Source organism: Jaculus jaculus, chromosome 3 (genome assembly GCF_020740685.1).
Source record: "Jaculus jaculus isolate mJacJac1 chromosome 3, mJacJac1.mat.Y.cur, whole genome shotgun sequence".
In the NCBI taxonomy this organism is placed as follows: Eukaryota; Metazoa; Chordata; class Mammalia; order Rodentia; family Dipodidae; genus Jaculus; species Jaculus jaculus.
Window position 1 is genome coordinate 63,474,199 of NC_059104.1, and position 13,209 is coordinate 63,487,407.

Below are 13,209 nucleotides of genomic sequence, written 5' to 3' on the forward strand. Positions count from 1 at the left end.
GCGACTCCGCGGGCCGGGGGTCCGCGCCCTCCCGAAGCGCCGGCGGGCGCGGGGAAGGCCGAGGGCCGGGCCGCGGCAGCCCGACCCCACCGGGACGGTGCCCGGCGCGCCAGGCCGTCGCCCACACAATGAGCAAACCCGCGGGAGCCGGCGGGCCTGGGCGGCGGGGTCCCCACGGGCAGAGGCAGGCGTGAAGGTGAGAAAACCCGCCGATCAATCAGAAAGCAGCTATCCGGATGGTTTCGGGGATCATTGTTGAGTGTGGAGTGCCATCCTGGAAGGGGGCATTTGTCACCTCAGTGTTTCTCTTTTTAAGATTGTGATTTGCATATGCACTTCAGCTGCACATTCTCAGCTGAGAGCCTTCGTGTTTCACGAGGGGACTTGATACTCTATGAGACATTTTGTAGTTTAAGACCAGGATTTGGGCTGGAGAGATGTCTTAGCGGTTAAGCACTTGCCTATGAAGCCTAAGGACCCTGGTTCGAGGCTCGATTCCCCAGGACCCACGTTAGCCAGATGCACAAGGGGGCGCACGCGCCTGGAGTTCGTTTGCCGTGGCTGGAGGCCCTGGCGTGCCCATTCTCTCTATCTGCCTCTTTTTCTCTCTGTCTGTCGCTCTCAAATAAAATAAATAAAGTTAAAAAAAACCCAAAAAACAGGATTTGGACTGAAGAGATTGCTCAGTGGTTAAGGCGCTTGCCTGCAAAGATTAACGACCAGACTTTGATTCCTAAGTACCATGTCAAGCCAGATGCACAAAGTGGCACATGTATCTGGAGTTGTTTGCAATGGCTAGAGGCCCTGGCGTGCCCATTTTCTCTTTCTCTTCTTCCTTCCTTCCCTCCCTCCCTTCCTCCCTTCTCTCTCTCTCTCTCTCTCTCTCTCTCTCTCTCTCTCTCTCTCTCCTCTCTCTCTCTCTGTCTGTCTCTCTCTTCTACTTGCAATAAACAAACAAACAAAAAAAAAAACAGGACTTATTTTATCAACAAGTAATTTCATACTTTGTTACCAGAACTGTTCTGCTGGAAGGTTACACCTACTGTCTCACAAAATAAACGATGGCTTCGCTTTAATTGCAATGTTTCATTTATGCAAACAGTGTATTAGCTTTCCTAGGTAGCATCTAGATTTGTTTTGCTTAGTTTTTTAGATGCTGGAGTTACATTTTTTTCCTTGCCCTCATCATATTTCTGTTGTAACTGTAAGACAGTTGATATAATTTTTAATATTACTTATGCTAATTAGTTTTTTCTTTTTAACATTTATTTATTAGAGAGGGAGAGAGAAAGGAAGAGAAAAGAGAGAGAAAGAATGGGCGTGCCATAGCCTCTAGCCACTGCAAATGACGTATGCGCCACCTTGTGCATCTGGCTTATATGGGACCTGGAGAATCAAACCTGGGTCCTTCGTTTCACAGACAAGTACCTTAATCTTGAAACCATCTCTCCAGCCATGCCAATTTTTCTTTACAGGTGATTTATTTGGTACAAACGTCTTTTAAGAGAATTGCACAGTACTGAAGGATGGTGGAAGCAGTTTTGATTGATCTCTTTGGTTTGAAATTGAGCTCTCAGAAAAACTGCTCTCAGACACTCCTGAAGACATTGAATGCTATCCAATACCACCATGCCGCCAAGGCCAAGTTTCTTTGCATAATGTGCTGCAGTAATGACAGCAGTGAAAGAGATAGTGAACATGATCCCTGGGAAATGGAAACAAGAAATGAATTATCAGCTCTCTTGAGAGAATTTGAGACTGTTAGTAAACCCAGTGTGGCTGCCTCTTTGTATACTGTTAAACAAAAAATTGATGAAAAAAATCTGAGCAGCATTAAGGTGATTGTACCCAGGCATAGGAAAACATTAATGAGGGCGTTTATTGATCAACTCTTCACTGAAGTTTACAATTTTGAGTTTGAGGATTTACAGGTGACTTTGAGGGATGACCTTTGGAAACAGCCCACTGAAATAAACATGATAGAAATCCAGAATGAAATAGCAACATACTTGAGAAGCCTGCCAGCACTGAAAGGAGAATTGAGCATTATCACATCTCCTTTGATTCCAGGTATATTCAGCAGTCTTGCTGTTTTTACTGTTTGCATAAAAATCCAGTCTTTTGTCAGAAGTTGCTCACTTCCTTTTCCTCCTTTCTTTTGATGACTCTTGCAGTATGCTTATTAGCACCTTTTGCAACATGGGAATGTCATAGATGGCCTTGTGGTTCAGCAGTGTCCTTCAAAGCCACTCTAAATAAGCAAATTTTTCTATGCAAATTCAGCTTTAAGAGAAATCTCAACTTTCCTTAAAAATGAGATTCCTGGAAAATCTTTGATTTAGAAATTCTGAAACCTCAGCTCATTGACATTTTGACAGAGGAGTGAGATTTAAAATGTCACTCTTCTTTTTGGTTAAACAATATTTTTTGTGAGCTACATGCTATTGTGTATAACAAAGACAGATGAAACAGAAGATACCATTTGAAGAGCAGTAATCTCATATGGAAGGTAAAACAAACATCAGTATGTAATGAGAATACATGGAGCTACAAAGTGCTATTAGATTTGGAAGCCAGATAAATTATTGCAGGTTGAATGAGTGGGGAAGGTCCAATGGAGAGCCTGACTTTTATAATGTTTTATAATTTTTTCTAAGAACATCTTTAATTTTTATTATTTATCTTTAATAGATACTTTCATACATGGATTTACTACAAGAACAGGTGGGATATCTTACATACCCACTCTTAGTTCATTCAACCTCTTCAGTAGTTCCAAACGGAGAGATCCTAAAGTTGTTGTTCAAGAAAATCTACGTAGGTTGGCAAGTACTGCAGGATTTAATGCAGAGAAATTTTACAAAATAAAGGTAAATTTTTGTTTAATACTTTGAAAGATTTCAAGTGTACTTTTACTTTGTTAGTAACTACACAGACTTTAAGTGCTTAAATGTTTGCTTCTGGTGTTTCACCTGTTTATTTTAGGATAATGCTACAGTTATTTTTATCCAATTTGTATATCATTGCCAAAAGTACAATTAATGTTAGAAAATACATTTATATTATCTGGATATCCTCATTCTAGAAATCTAGTTAATTCTCTGAGAGTATAATACCATTGTCTTTTTATTTACTTACTTATTTATTTTTGGTTTTTCAGGGTAGGGTTTCACTCTAGTCCAGGCTGACCTGCAATTCACTATGTAGTCTCAGGGTGGCCTTGAACTCACGGTGATCCTCCTACCTCTGCCTCCCAAGTGCTGGGATTAAAGGTGTGTGCCACCACACCCGGCTTTCATTGTCTTTCTTTTATATAAAAGAAAAGTCCCTAAATGAAAAGGGGAAACAAGGTAATAATAATAATTTTTAAGTGAATATTAGGGAGGACTATAGAGTTATGGGAAAATATCTTGTTCCTTGCAGAGTTCTATCTTTACTTGAGTCTGGGAAGAGGAAGATATCACTGCTGTGTAATTTAATGTTTTTCAAAAGAAAGTAAGATTTGCATTTTGTGGAAAGTGCTTTAAGTAGAAATTTACTCATCTTTAGTGGAAAGTATTTATGATTTGAAATCTGCTTCCCTATAAATAAAATATGCTGTGATAATGTATTGAATATTTTATCATCAACAGAGTATTATAGTTATTGAATTTTAGTAATCTTTATCTGTGTGTATGCATGTGTACTGTATGTGCATGTGGGTAGGCATGTTTGTATGTGTATGCATGTGTGTGCACATATGTGCTTTGGAGGCCAAAGGTCAATGTTTTGTGTCCTCAGTTGCCTTCTACCTTATTTTTTATTTGTGTGGGAGGGATGTGTGCACATGTGTGTATGCATGTTTGTATATGTGTGCACATGTGTGGGCATATGCATATGGCGACCAGAGATGAACATTGGGTGTCGTCTTCAATCACTTTCTTCTTTATTTATTGAAGCAGAATTTCTCACTGAACCCAGATCTCACCTATTCAGCTAGACTCCATAGTCAGCTGGCCCGAGGTATTTGTCTATCTCCTCTTCTTTGAGTTCTGGAATCACAAGTTCACACCACTACACTTGGCAGTTACATGTTCTGGGGCTCAGAGCTCCAGTCCCCATGCCTGTGCAACATGTGCTTTACTGATGAACCATCTCCACAGATTACCTCCTTATTTTTTGACACAGGGTCTCACTGAATCTAGAACTCACTGATTCAGCTAGACAAGCAAGCCAGCAATACTTATCTACCTGTCTCTGCCTGCCCCATTACTGGGATAACAGACATGCCTCACATCATTATAGATGCTAAGACTCCAAACCCAGGTTCTCATGTTTACACAGTAATCACTTTATCCACTTAGCTATCTTCGCAGCCCAGATGCTAGTAATATTACACTGGTTATGTAATTTTGTACTGAAATGAATACTTTCAGAAAGGTTTATATATAAGAAATCTCATTTTCAAAGCCTTTTTCTCAAACATTTCATACTAGACTGATCATGCCAATGATGTCTGGATTATGGGAAAGAAGGAGCCCGAATCTTATGATGGAATAACCACAAATGAGAGAGGAGTCACAATAGCTGCCCTTGGTGCTGACTGTATACCTATAGTTCTTGCAGATCCTGTGAAAAAAGTATGTGGGGTTGCTCACTCTGGTAGGTACACTTAATCTATTATTTAGAATTTTACTAATTTGTGGTACAGAATAAGTAACTTTTTTTCTTATGTTCATGGGAAACAGTGGATTGCATTACTTTGTGATAGAGTGAGCATTCATTCTAGGAGCAGATATAAGGAGTATATAATTTCAATTATATGATCATATAATATATATAAAATCAGTATACAATTATTATATAATATATATATTATATGATATTATATATATATATATATATATATAAAATCACTGTACAATTCTATGAAGTGCAAGCTGTAGGTTTTTAAGCTAACTGCCAATGTCTCTAAGCAAAGATACCATTTACATTTGGGGAGAGTTAAGACTAGGTACAATTTAAGTAATTTTTAGCTTTTGATGTTCTTAATATGCATAAGCACCCCGGACACTATACTAGCTAAAGAACAACTCTGTGTTTTCTTCAAAACCCTCCCTATGGTGTGTCACTGCATCTAGTTTAGAACCCTTTAAGTCCAGGCACCAGAGAACAGGAATGTTAGGTGTGTTGTAGATAGGAGTTTTCCCAATTAAGCAGAATGAATAAAAGCATTGAGTTCAGAAAAGTGAGCCATATTTGCCTTGTTTCTGTAAGTGGGAAATCACATTTAGCTTAAATAACTAAGTGTATTTAACTGTAATTATTAGCCAAAGATAAAAGCAAAGAAGTATTTTCAGATGCTTTATTCTATTAAAGTTCAATTTAGCTTCTAAAGGAATTTTAGAGAATAATGTGTAGAATATTCAGTTAGCGTTATTTTATGTAAATGAAAGCTGATTTTGAATTTTTTTCCTTATAAAACTATGGCTGTTTCGCTATATAGACCATAAATAAAAAAGATAGTGGCTTAATTTTCTTTTCACCTAGCCAAACTATGGAATTGGATGAGAAGTCAAGTTTACTATATGGTAGTGTTAAAAGTAGTTTAAAATTTGTACCTGAGGATAAAAGGATTATTATTTTGTTACTTCTTAGGTTTTGAAGCATTTAGTTTTAAGGTGGCCAAGATTTATTCAAAATGAGGGTGTAAATGTCAAGTTTCAAGTCATTAATAAATAAACCTTAAAGCAGAATATAGTTCAATGTATTATATACTCATTTTTATCATGTGCCAGCAAATCTAAAATTCTTTGGGGCTAATGTAATAAACATTTTAACAGATGCATATATGTGAATCTGGATGTGCTGGTGAGGGAATAATGAAAGAAGGTTTCCAGAGAAGAAAGATGCTCCTCTGTGTAGAAAATCCTTGACAAAATCACCTTTTAGCTCAAGGCATCTATACCTTGTTGCTATTCTCTGAAAATCATTGTCTAAATTTTCAAAGGTCCCTTAGAATCAGAATGTTAAAAAAAACTCCCATATTTTCCTGTTTTGTTGACTTTTATTTACTTGAGAGCAACAGACAAAGACAGAGACAGAAAGAGGCAGATATGGAGATATATATGGAGAGAGATAGAGAGTGGGGGGGGGGAGATTGGGCACACCAAGGCCTCCAGCCACTGCAAATGAACTCCAGATGCATGTGCCCCTTGTGCATCTGGCTTATATGGGTCCTGGGGAATCGAGCCTTGAACCAGGGTCCTTAGGCTTCACAGGCAAGCGTTTAACCACTAAGCCATATCTACAGCCCCAAACTCCCATATTTTCATAGGCTTTCTGTTTTTCTTATTGGAATCCCATCTACTCATACATTAGCTTAGAATTGCATTCTTTTACTTTTTCCATAATTACACACTCAGTGAATGACCAGTGGTTGCTGGATCTCTCATCTGAATACTTATTGTTTCTGTCCATACTTCCTGCCACCTGGAAGGATACCTGAGTGCTTAGCTTTAAACTGAGAAGCATACCGAGTAGTGAAGGAAATAAGGAGAGCCCTTATTAACCATATAAATTGGCTGGTTATAACTCTAATATAGGGAATAAAGGAAAAATGTAATATTCCTGGGGTTTTGTCTTTGAGAATAGGAGCAGGAGTGAAAAAAAAAAAAAAACTTAATCTTAACACTCTTCATGGAATCCAGTGAAGCTGAGAAGGAAACCAGCCTGGCAATAGTAGTCTGAACAAGTGAAGTGTGTAAAAGGGACAGTTACTTGGAATAAATTCAAATTAGTGTAGAAGAGAAACAGAGGTGAAAAACTATAAAGCAACGTTGAGAGAACTTAAAGAAGCAATAAATTAATGGGAAGAAATGTCATGCTCCTGATTGGAAGATAGTAAGATGTTAATATTGCTCAAAGTGATCTATCTATACAGTCGGTGTAATCCCTACCAAGTCACAGGAATTTTTTAAATAGAAATAAATCCCTTCTAAAGTACTTACATAATCTCAAGTAGACCTGGATGGTTACAGTAATGTAGGAAATAAGTTGCATGTTTCACAGGTCCTCATATAAAAATGCATTTCAAAACTGTGGTAATCCAAACAATATAGTAGTAGTATGAAAGCGCACCTTAACCAGTGAAATAGAAGAGAAAGCCTCAAATCATCCAAGTGCTTGTCAGCAAAGGTGGCAGACTATCCACTGGGAAAGAAAGGCTCTTCAAACAATGGTGCTGGGAAAAATGGATATCCACATGCTAGGAATTTTCATTTCTTTTAAATTCAATTTCAAAGGGGAAAGTGGGGGGAAAGGTATTACCGTGGGATACTTTTTATAATAATGAAAAATGTTAATAAAAATTGATAAAAAGAAGAAAAAAGAAATTCCAAACTAAAATAAATAAATAAATAAATAAATAAATAAATAAATAAATAAAATAAAATAAAATAAAAATACCTAAAAAAAAACCCAAAATAAGTCAAAATGAATCAATGAACCTAGATTGTAAGAGAGAACTATAAAACCCTTAGGAAGAAAATCAACAGTGTAAGTCTCCATGAGCTTGGATTAAGCATGATTTTTAGATGTTCAAAAGAGAAAAAACAAAGGTAAGCATACATAAACTGGGCTGCATTCAAATTAAAAAGGTTATGTAGCATATGTAACAGTAGAATGAAAAGGCAGCCCATGAATCTATGGCCATGGCACCCTGAACATCCCTGATCTTGTCAGGAAGGCAGGCAGTACGATGGAAAATGTTATTTGCAAATCATGTAGGCCACAATCATGCATCTCTCTTTATATCCAACACTAAGAACTCTTAATGCTCTATAGTAAAAAAGTAACTCCATTAAAAATGGGCACATTAACAGATATTTTATCAAAGATATATGCCAATGGTCAAAAAAATCAAAGGCATTCATTAGAAAAATTCTAGTCAAAACTACAATTTCATCTTTTTGTTTTGTTTTGTTTTTCGAGGTAGGGTCTCACTCTAGCCCAGGCTGACCTGGAATTCACTAAGGAGTCTCAGGGTGGCCTCGAACTCATGGTAATCCTCCTATCTCTGCCTCCCGAGTTCTGGGATTAAAGGTGTGCGCCACCATGCCTGGCTTACAGTTTTCTCTTATATCCATTACAACAGCTTCTATTTAAAACACTAGGGAGGAAAGAAATTCAAACCTTGTTACTCTATTAGTGTGAATATAAAATGGTACAGCCACTATGTAATAATGTGGTTAAAAATAGAATTATGATGTGATCTAGCAGTTCTACCTCTGAATGTATGTATGTCTAGAAGAACTCGAAGCACATCTAGATCTAGAGATGCTTGTACATTTCCAGCAGCATGATTAACAATATGTATTAGGTAGAAGCCACCTAGGTGTCCTGAATAATTAGCAAAATGCGGTACCTATACAATAGAATATTATATAGCCTTTAAAAGGTAATTGAAAGGTTGGAAAGGTTGGGGAGATACTGCAGTCAGTGAAGTGCTTGGCTTGCAAGCATCAGAGTGTGAGTTTAATCCCCAGAACCCACAGAAAAATGCCAGGCATGATGGAGTATGTTTGTAATCCTACTGCTGGGAAGGTAGAGACAGGACAATCTGTGAGCATCACTGGCCAGCCTTAATCTAGCATAATTGGTGAGATCTAGGGCAATAAGAGACCTATTTCAACAACAAATGGATAGTGTGCCTGAGCAATGACCCTTGAGGTTGTCATCTGAACTCTACATGCATGTGCAGCCACATCCATATGGACTAGAGTACACATGAATGCACACCATACACACAAAAAAGCAAAAGGAAAAAGAAAGGACAAAAAGGCAATAAGTTCTCAAACATGTGAAATAGAGATAAGACTATATACTAAATCCAATATGCTAGTCACCAAAAGACAAATTCAATTATGAGTCCATTCACATAAGGAACCTAGAGTAATCAAAATCATAGATACAGAATACTGGTGGTCACTGATTAAAGAAAGAGAAAAGAGTTTATGGATATAGTTTCAAATTTGTAAAATGAAAGAATAGAAATTGGTTGTATAACAGTACAAATGCTAATATTGAATTGTATGCTTAAAATATTTTAAACACATGTATTATTGCCATCATTAATAAGAAAAAGAGGGAGAGAAGAATATAATCCCTGTGGAGAGTAAACATACAGAACATTTTAAAAAGGAAACTTTTATTGTAATGCTGTATATTGTATATATAATTTTTTATTTTGTTTTGTTTTTCAAGGTAGGGTCTCACTCTAGCCCAGACTGGCCTAAAATTCTCTATGTACTCACAGGATGGCTTTAAACTCACAATGATCCACCTGCCTCTGCCTCCTGAGTGCGAGATTAAAGGCATGTTCAACCACACCCAGCTGTATATATAATTTTTAATGAAATTATTAATTTATAATTTATTATATCTGAAACTTGAGAAATACTGCATCTGCTTATTTTTAACTTAGACACAAATTCAATTGAAATCTTATATTTTCTTTGTTGTCTTTTCTTCCTATTTTCCAGGCTGGAAAGGTACTTTGTTAGGTGTTGCTATGGCTACAGTGAATGCTATGAAGGCTGAATATGGCTGCAGTTTGAAAGACATTATTGTTATACTGGGACCTTCCATAGGACCTTGCTGTTTTACTCTTCCCAGGCAATCAGCAAGTGCATTTCATAAACTTCATCCTGAATGTGTACGACTGTTTGACTCACAAAATCCATATATTGACATCCGTAAAGCCACCAGGTATGTTTGATTTCAATGTGTATGAAATATAAGTTTTATTATTATTTATTATATCTGCAGACAAAATTTATTCAGAGAACAATTAGTAACAGTGCAATTCAGGTGATAAATATTTGAGCAACGGATAGACACATACAGAAAAACATTAAAAATTTTTAAATTTGAAATCAATTCTCATGTTTGAATCACAAAGTATCTTGTCTGTTATCACATATTCATTTAAAAATAAAGGAAGTGGACTGGAGAGATGGCTTAGTGGTTAAGGTGCTTACCTATGAAACCTAAGGACACAGGTTTGAATTTTTAGTACCCACATAAGCCAGATGTACAAGATGGCACATACATCTGCAGTTTGTTTGCAGTGGCTGTAGGCCCTGGTGAGCCCATTCTTTCTCTCTTGCTCTCTATCTCCCTCTTTCTTTCTCTGTCCTTCACAAACAAATAAATAAAATAAAAATATATTAAAGACATAATACAGAAAGAAAGAATTTGGCTTTTAAAAATCTATTTAGCCTTCATGCAGAATAGTAGGTATGCACTTCAGTCTGTCTTCAGGTAAATTATCCTAAAAATAGTAAACTCTCAGGAAAGATAATTTGAAATATTCAATACCTAGTCAACCAGAGGAGTATATTTATTGCAAAAAAATATTAGACAATATAAATATATATCCACCTGCAAGTTTTTATGGCCCCATGAATTTTGAATTTCTGAAATTTAGCTTTTTATTATCTATTGAAAATTATTTGTATGATTTTAATCCTAGCACTCTGGAGGCTGAGATAGGAGGATTACTATGAGTTCAAGGCCACCCTCAGACTACAGAGTGAATTTCAGGTCATCCTGGGCTAGAATGAGACTCTACCTCAAAAAAATAAATAAATAAAACAAACCTGAGAATTGTCATTTTGACAAATGAAAATTGATGTCTCACTTGAATTGTACTGCTATTCCAATCAGAAAAACCATACCTATAAGAATCCTGTCTTATTTAATATAGAAGTAGAAAGAATTGAAGTTGATTCTTAAATATGACTTGTTAAATTAGTATCACTAATTTTTAGTCATACTCCACATTATAAATCTTTTCAAGATAGAGTCTTGCTCTTTAGCCCAGGCTGACCTGGAATTCACCATGTCTTCTTAGGGTAGCCTTGAACTCATAGTGATCCTCCTACCTCTGTACATAATATATCTTTAATGGAGAAACAAGTCTTCTATGAAAAAATCTAGTCAGTAAGAGAAAAGGAGATGGGAGCATTAGATGATTAAAAACCATATACTGGGAGTCAAGTGATGCTAATCATAAATACCCTAGCAACTTTAGATTTTTTAAAAAACACTCTATATCCAGATCATGTCTGCAGGGCAATATGGAAGTTTGTACAGTTCACATTTGAACTTAGGTGATAAATGGTGATAAAAGCTACCATATGGTGACTACTTCTTATTTCTAAGGGAATAACAAACAGGTCTTTCCTGGAACTTACACAAATAGCCATACTTTTGTCATGTTGCTTTGGGTCTCAGTAAATAAACTCTGTCTTTTGAAAAAATCCTTATCCTAAGGCTTCTTCTAGAACGAGGAGGAATACTTCCACAGAATATTGAGGACCAGAACCATGATCTCAACCTCTGTACATCCTGCCATCCTGACATATTTTTCTCCCATGTTCGAGATGGCCCTAACTTTGGTACACAGATTGGCTTCATCTCAATCAGAGAATGAGGTACGGAAGATTCTCCTGTCTCCACTGTTGCCCTCTTCTCCAGCCTTTCTCTGACTCTCCTTCCACATTTCTCTCTCTGCCCCTTCCTCCTTTCTATTTTTCATTTAATGAAATTGATTATATTTTATATTATTCCTTCATTCCTATAATAATAATTTGCTATATGTAATGATACATTAGTGGCAGGAAAGTTCATTTTAAGTAATCAATTCTATCAAGAATGAAATGAAGAATATCCATTCCTTTTCCTAGTTAATGAAAAATAATTAGGTGGATTTATGTTAAAAGTATCAAATAGGAGCTGGAGAGATGGCTAAGCAGTTAAAGTGCTTGCTTGTGAAGCCTGTAGACCCAGATTCGATTCCTCAGCACCCATGTAAAGCCCGATGCTCAAGGTGGCACAGGTATCTGTAGTTCATTCACAGTGACTAGAGGCCCTGATGCACCCCTTCATATTCATAATCATTCTCTCTCTCTACCTCCCTCCCACTTTCTCTCACTCAAGTAAATGAATAAAATCTTTTTTAAGTATCAAAATAATCTATAAACCTGTGTATATCCTTGTCTCTGCTATGTACTTAACATGTGCATTTCCTGTTAGAGCATTGAAAATGGTGAACAACAAGGGACCCTGCCTCCCACAAACTGGTAAAGATCAGCACCCAAGTTGTCCACTGAGTTCCACATACATGCTATGTCACATGCACATCTGCACTTACACACACAGGCATACACATGTACATCATGTACATATGCATACAGACAAAGATTGTTTGAAAGAAGATGTTTTATTTAGACAATTAGAATGTTACATATCCATGATTTAGCACTGGCTTTTTAGAATATGTCTAACTTTCTCTATGTTTTTCTTATAACTAAATTATTATTATTTTTAGTCTTTATATCTTTAGCTTTTTAATATGCAAAAATACAATAACAGACTATATAAATGTTATCTTGGTATTCTGAGAGCACTAGCTAGGGTCTCATGTTTTATTTGTATGTATTACAGGTTCTTGACTGGGATTTTGCATAATGGTTTCCTGCCTTCTTCTACACTGACTGCAAAAATGAAGTTCAGTTGTTGATATATCAAAACCAAGAGAATTACAAAAGATAATTAATCTGTAGAGTATATTTTCATTGTTAGCCCAAAAAAAAATGATCTTGGTTTTATTCTCATGACAACTGGCAAAAGAATCAGTATGATATTTTCCCTATTAAAGTTATTTCTAAAGTTTGTTTTTGTTTTCCCTTTTATTTCATAAATCATCATTAGGTTTGTTAAGCTCAGTATTTGTTAGTTACTCTTATTTTGCCAGACACTGTGTTAACTACAGTGGATCAAAATGAGTAAGCCTTGCACTGGAGAGAGGGCTTAGTGGTTAAAGTACCTGCCTGCAAAGCCAAAGGATCCAGGTTTGAGTCCCTAGAACCTATGCAAGCCACATGCACGTGGTGGCACATGCATCTGGAGTTGGTTCACAATAGCTAGAGGCCCTAGCATGCCAATTTTCTCTCTCTCTTTCATAATAACAATGATAAAAAAAATTTGTTTTAAAAATGAGTATGACTTTTCCTCTTGGAGTCTAATGCACTGCAAGAGAAATACATTCTTTTCTTCTTTTTTGAATATCTTAATTTTTATTAAAATATAAAATATGTTTCATTATGGTTTACATAACTTTTGTTGATCCTATTTCTGCACTTGTTAGCCCCATCCACTGCTCCA

At 36.4% G+C, this 13,209-nt stretch overlaps 1 protein-coding gene across 1 annotated transcript; it reads left to right on the plus strand.

The window, feature by feature from the left end:
• Positions 1-90: 90 nt before the first annotated feature.
• Positions 91-12,718, plus strand: Lacc1 (laccase domain containing 1). The gene is made up of 7 exons (XM_045145602.1): positions 91-196; positions 1,476-2,070; positions 2,692-2,870; positions 4,476-4,641; positions 9,522-9,747; positions 11,317-11,477; positions 12,490-12,718. The coding sequence occupies exons 2-6, from the start codon at positions 1,527-1,529 to the stop codon at positions 11,474-11,476; spliced, it is 1,275 nt and encodes a 424-aa protein (XP_045001537.1). The 5' UTR covers positions 91-196; positions 1,476-1,526; the 3' UTR covers position 11,477; positions 12,490-12,718.
• The last annotated feature ends 491 nt before the right edge of the window (positions 12,719-13,209 follow it).

Bases quoted from the DNA above. Each gene is read 5' to 3' on its own strand.
- Lacc1 (XM_045145602.1), top strand. From the start codon at position 1,527: ATGGTGGAAGCAGTTTTGATTGATCTCTTTGGTTTGAAATTGAGCTCT. The intron at 2,071-2,691 runs GTATATTCAGCA...TATCTTTAATAG, and splicing joins CACATCTCCTTTGATTCCAG to ATACTTTCATACATGGATTT. The intron at 4,642-9,521 runs GTAGGTACACTT...CCTATTTTCCAG, and splicing joins ATGTGGGGTTGCTCACTCTG to GCTGGAAAGGTACTTTGTTA.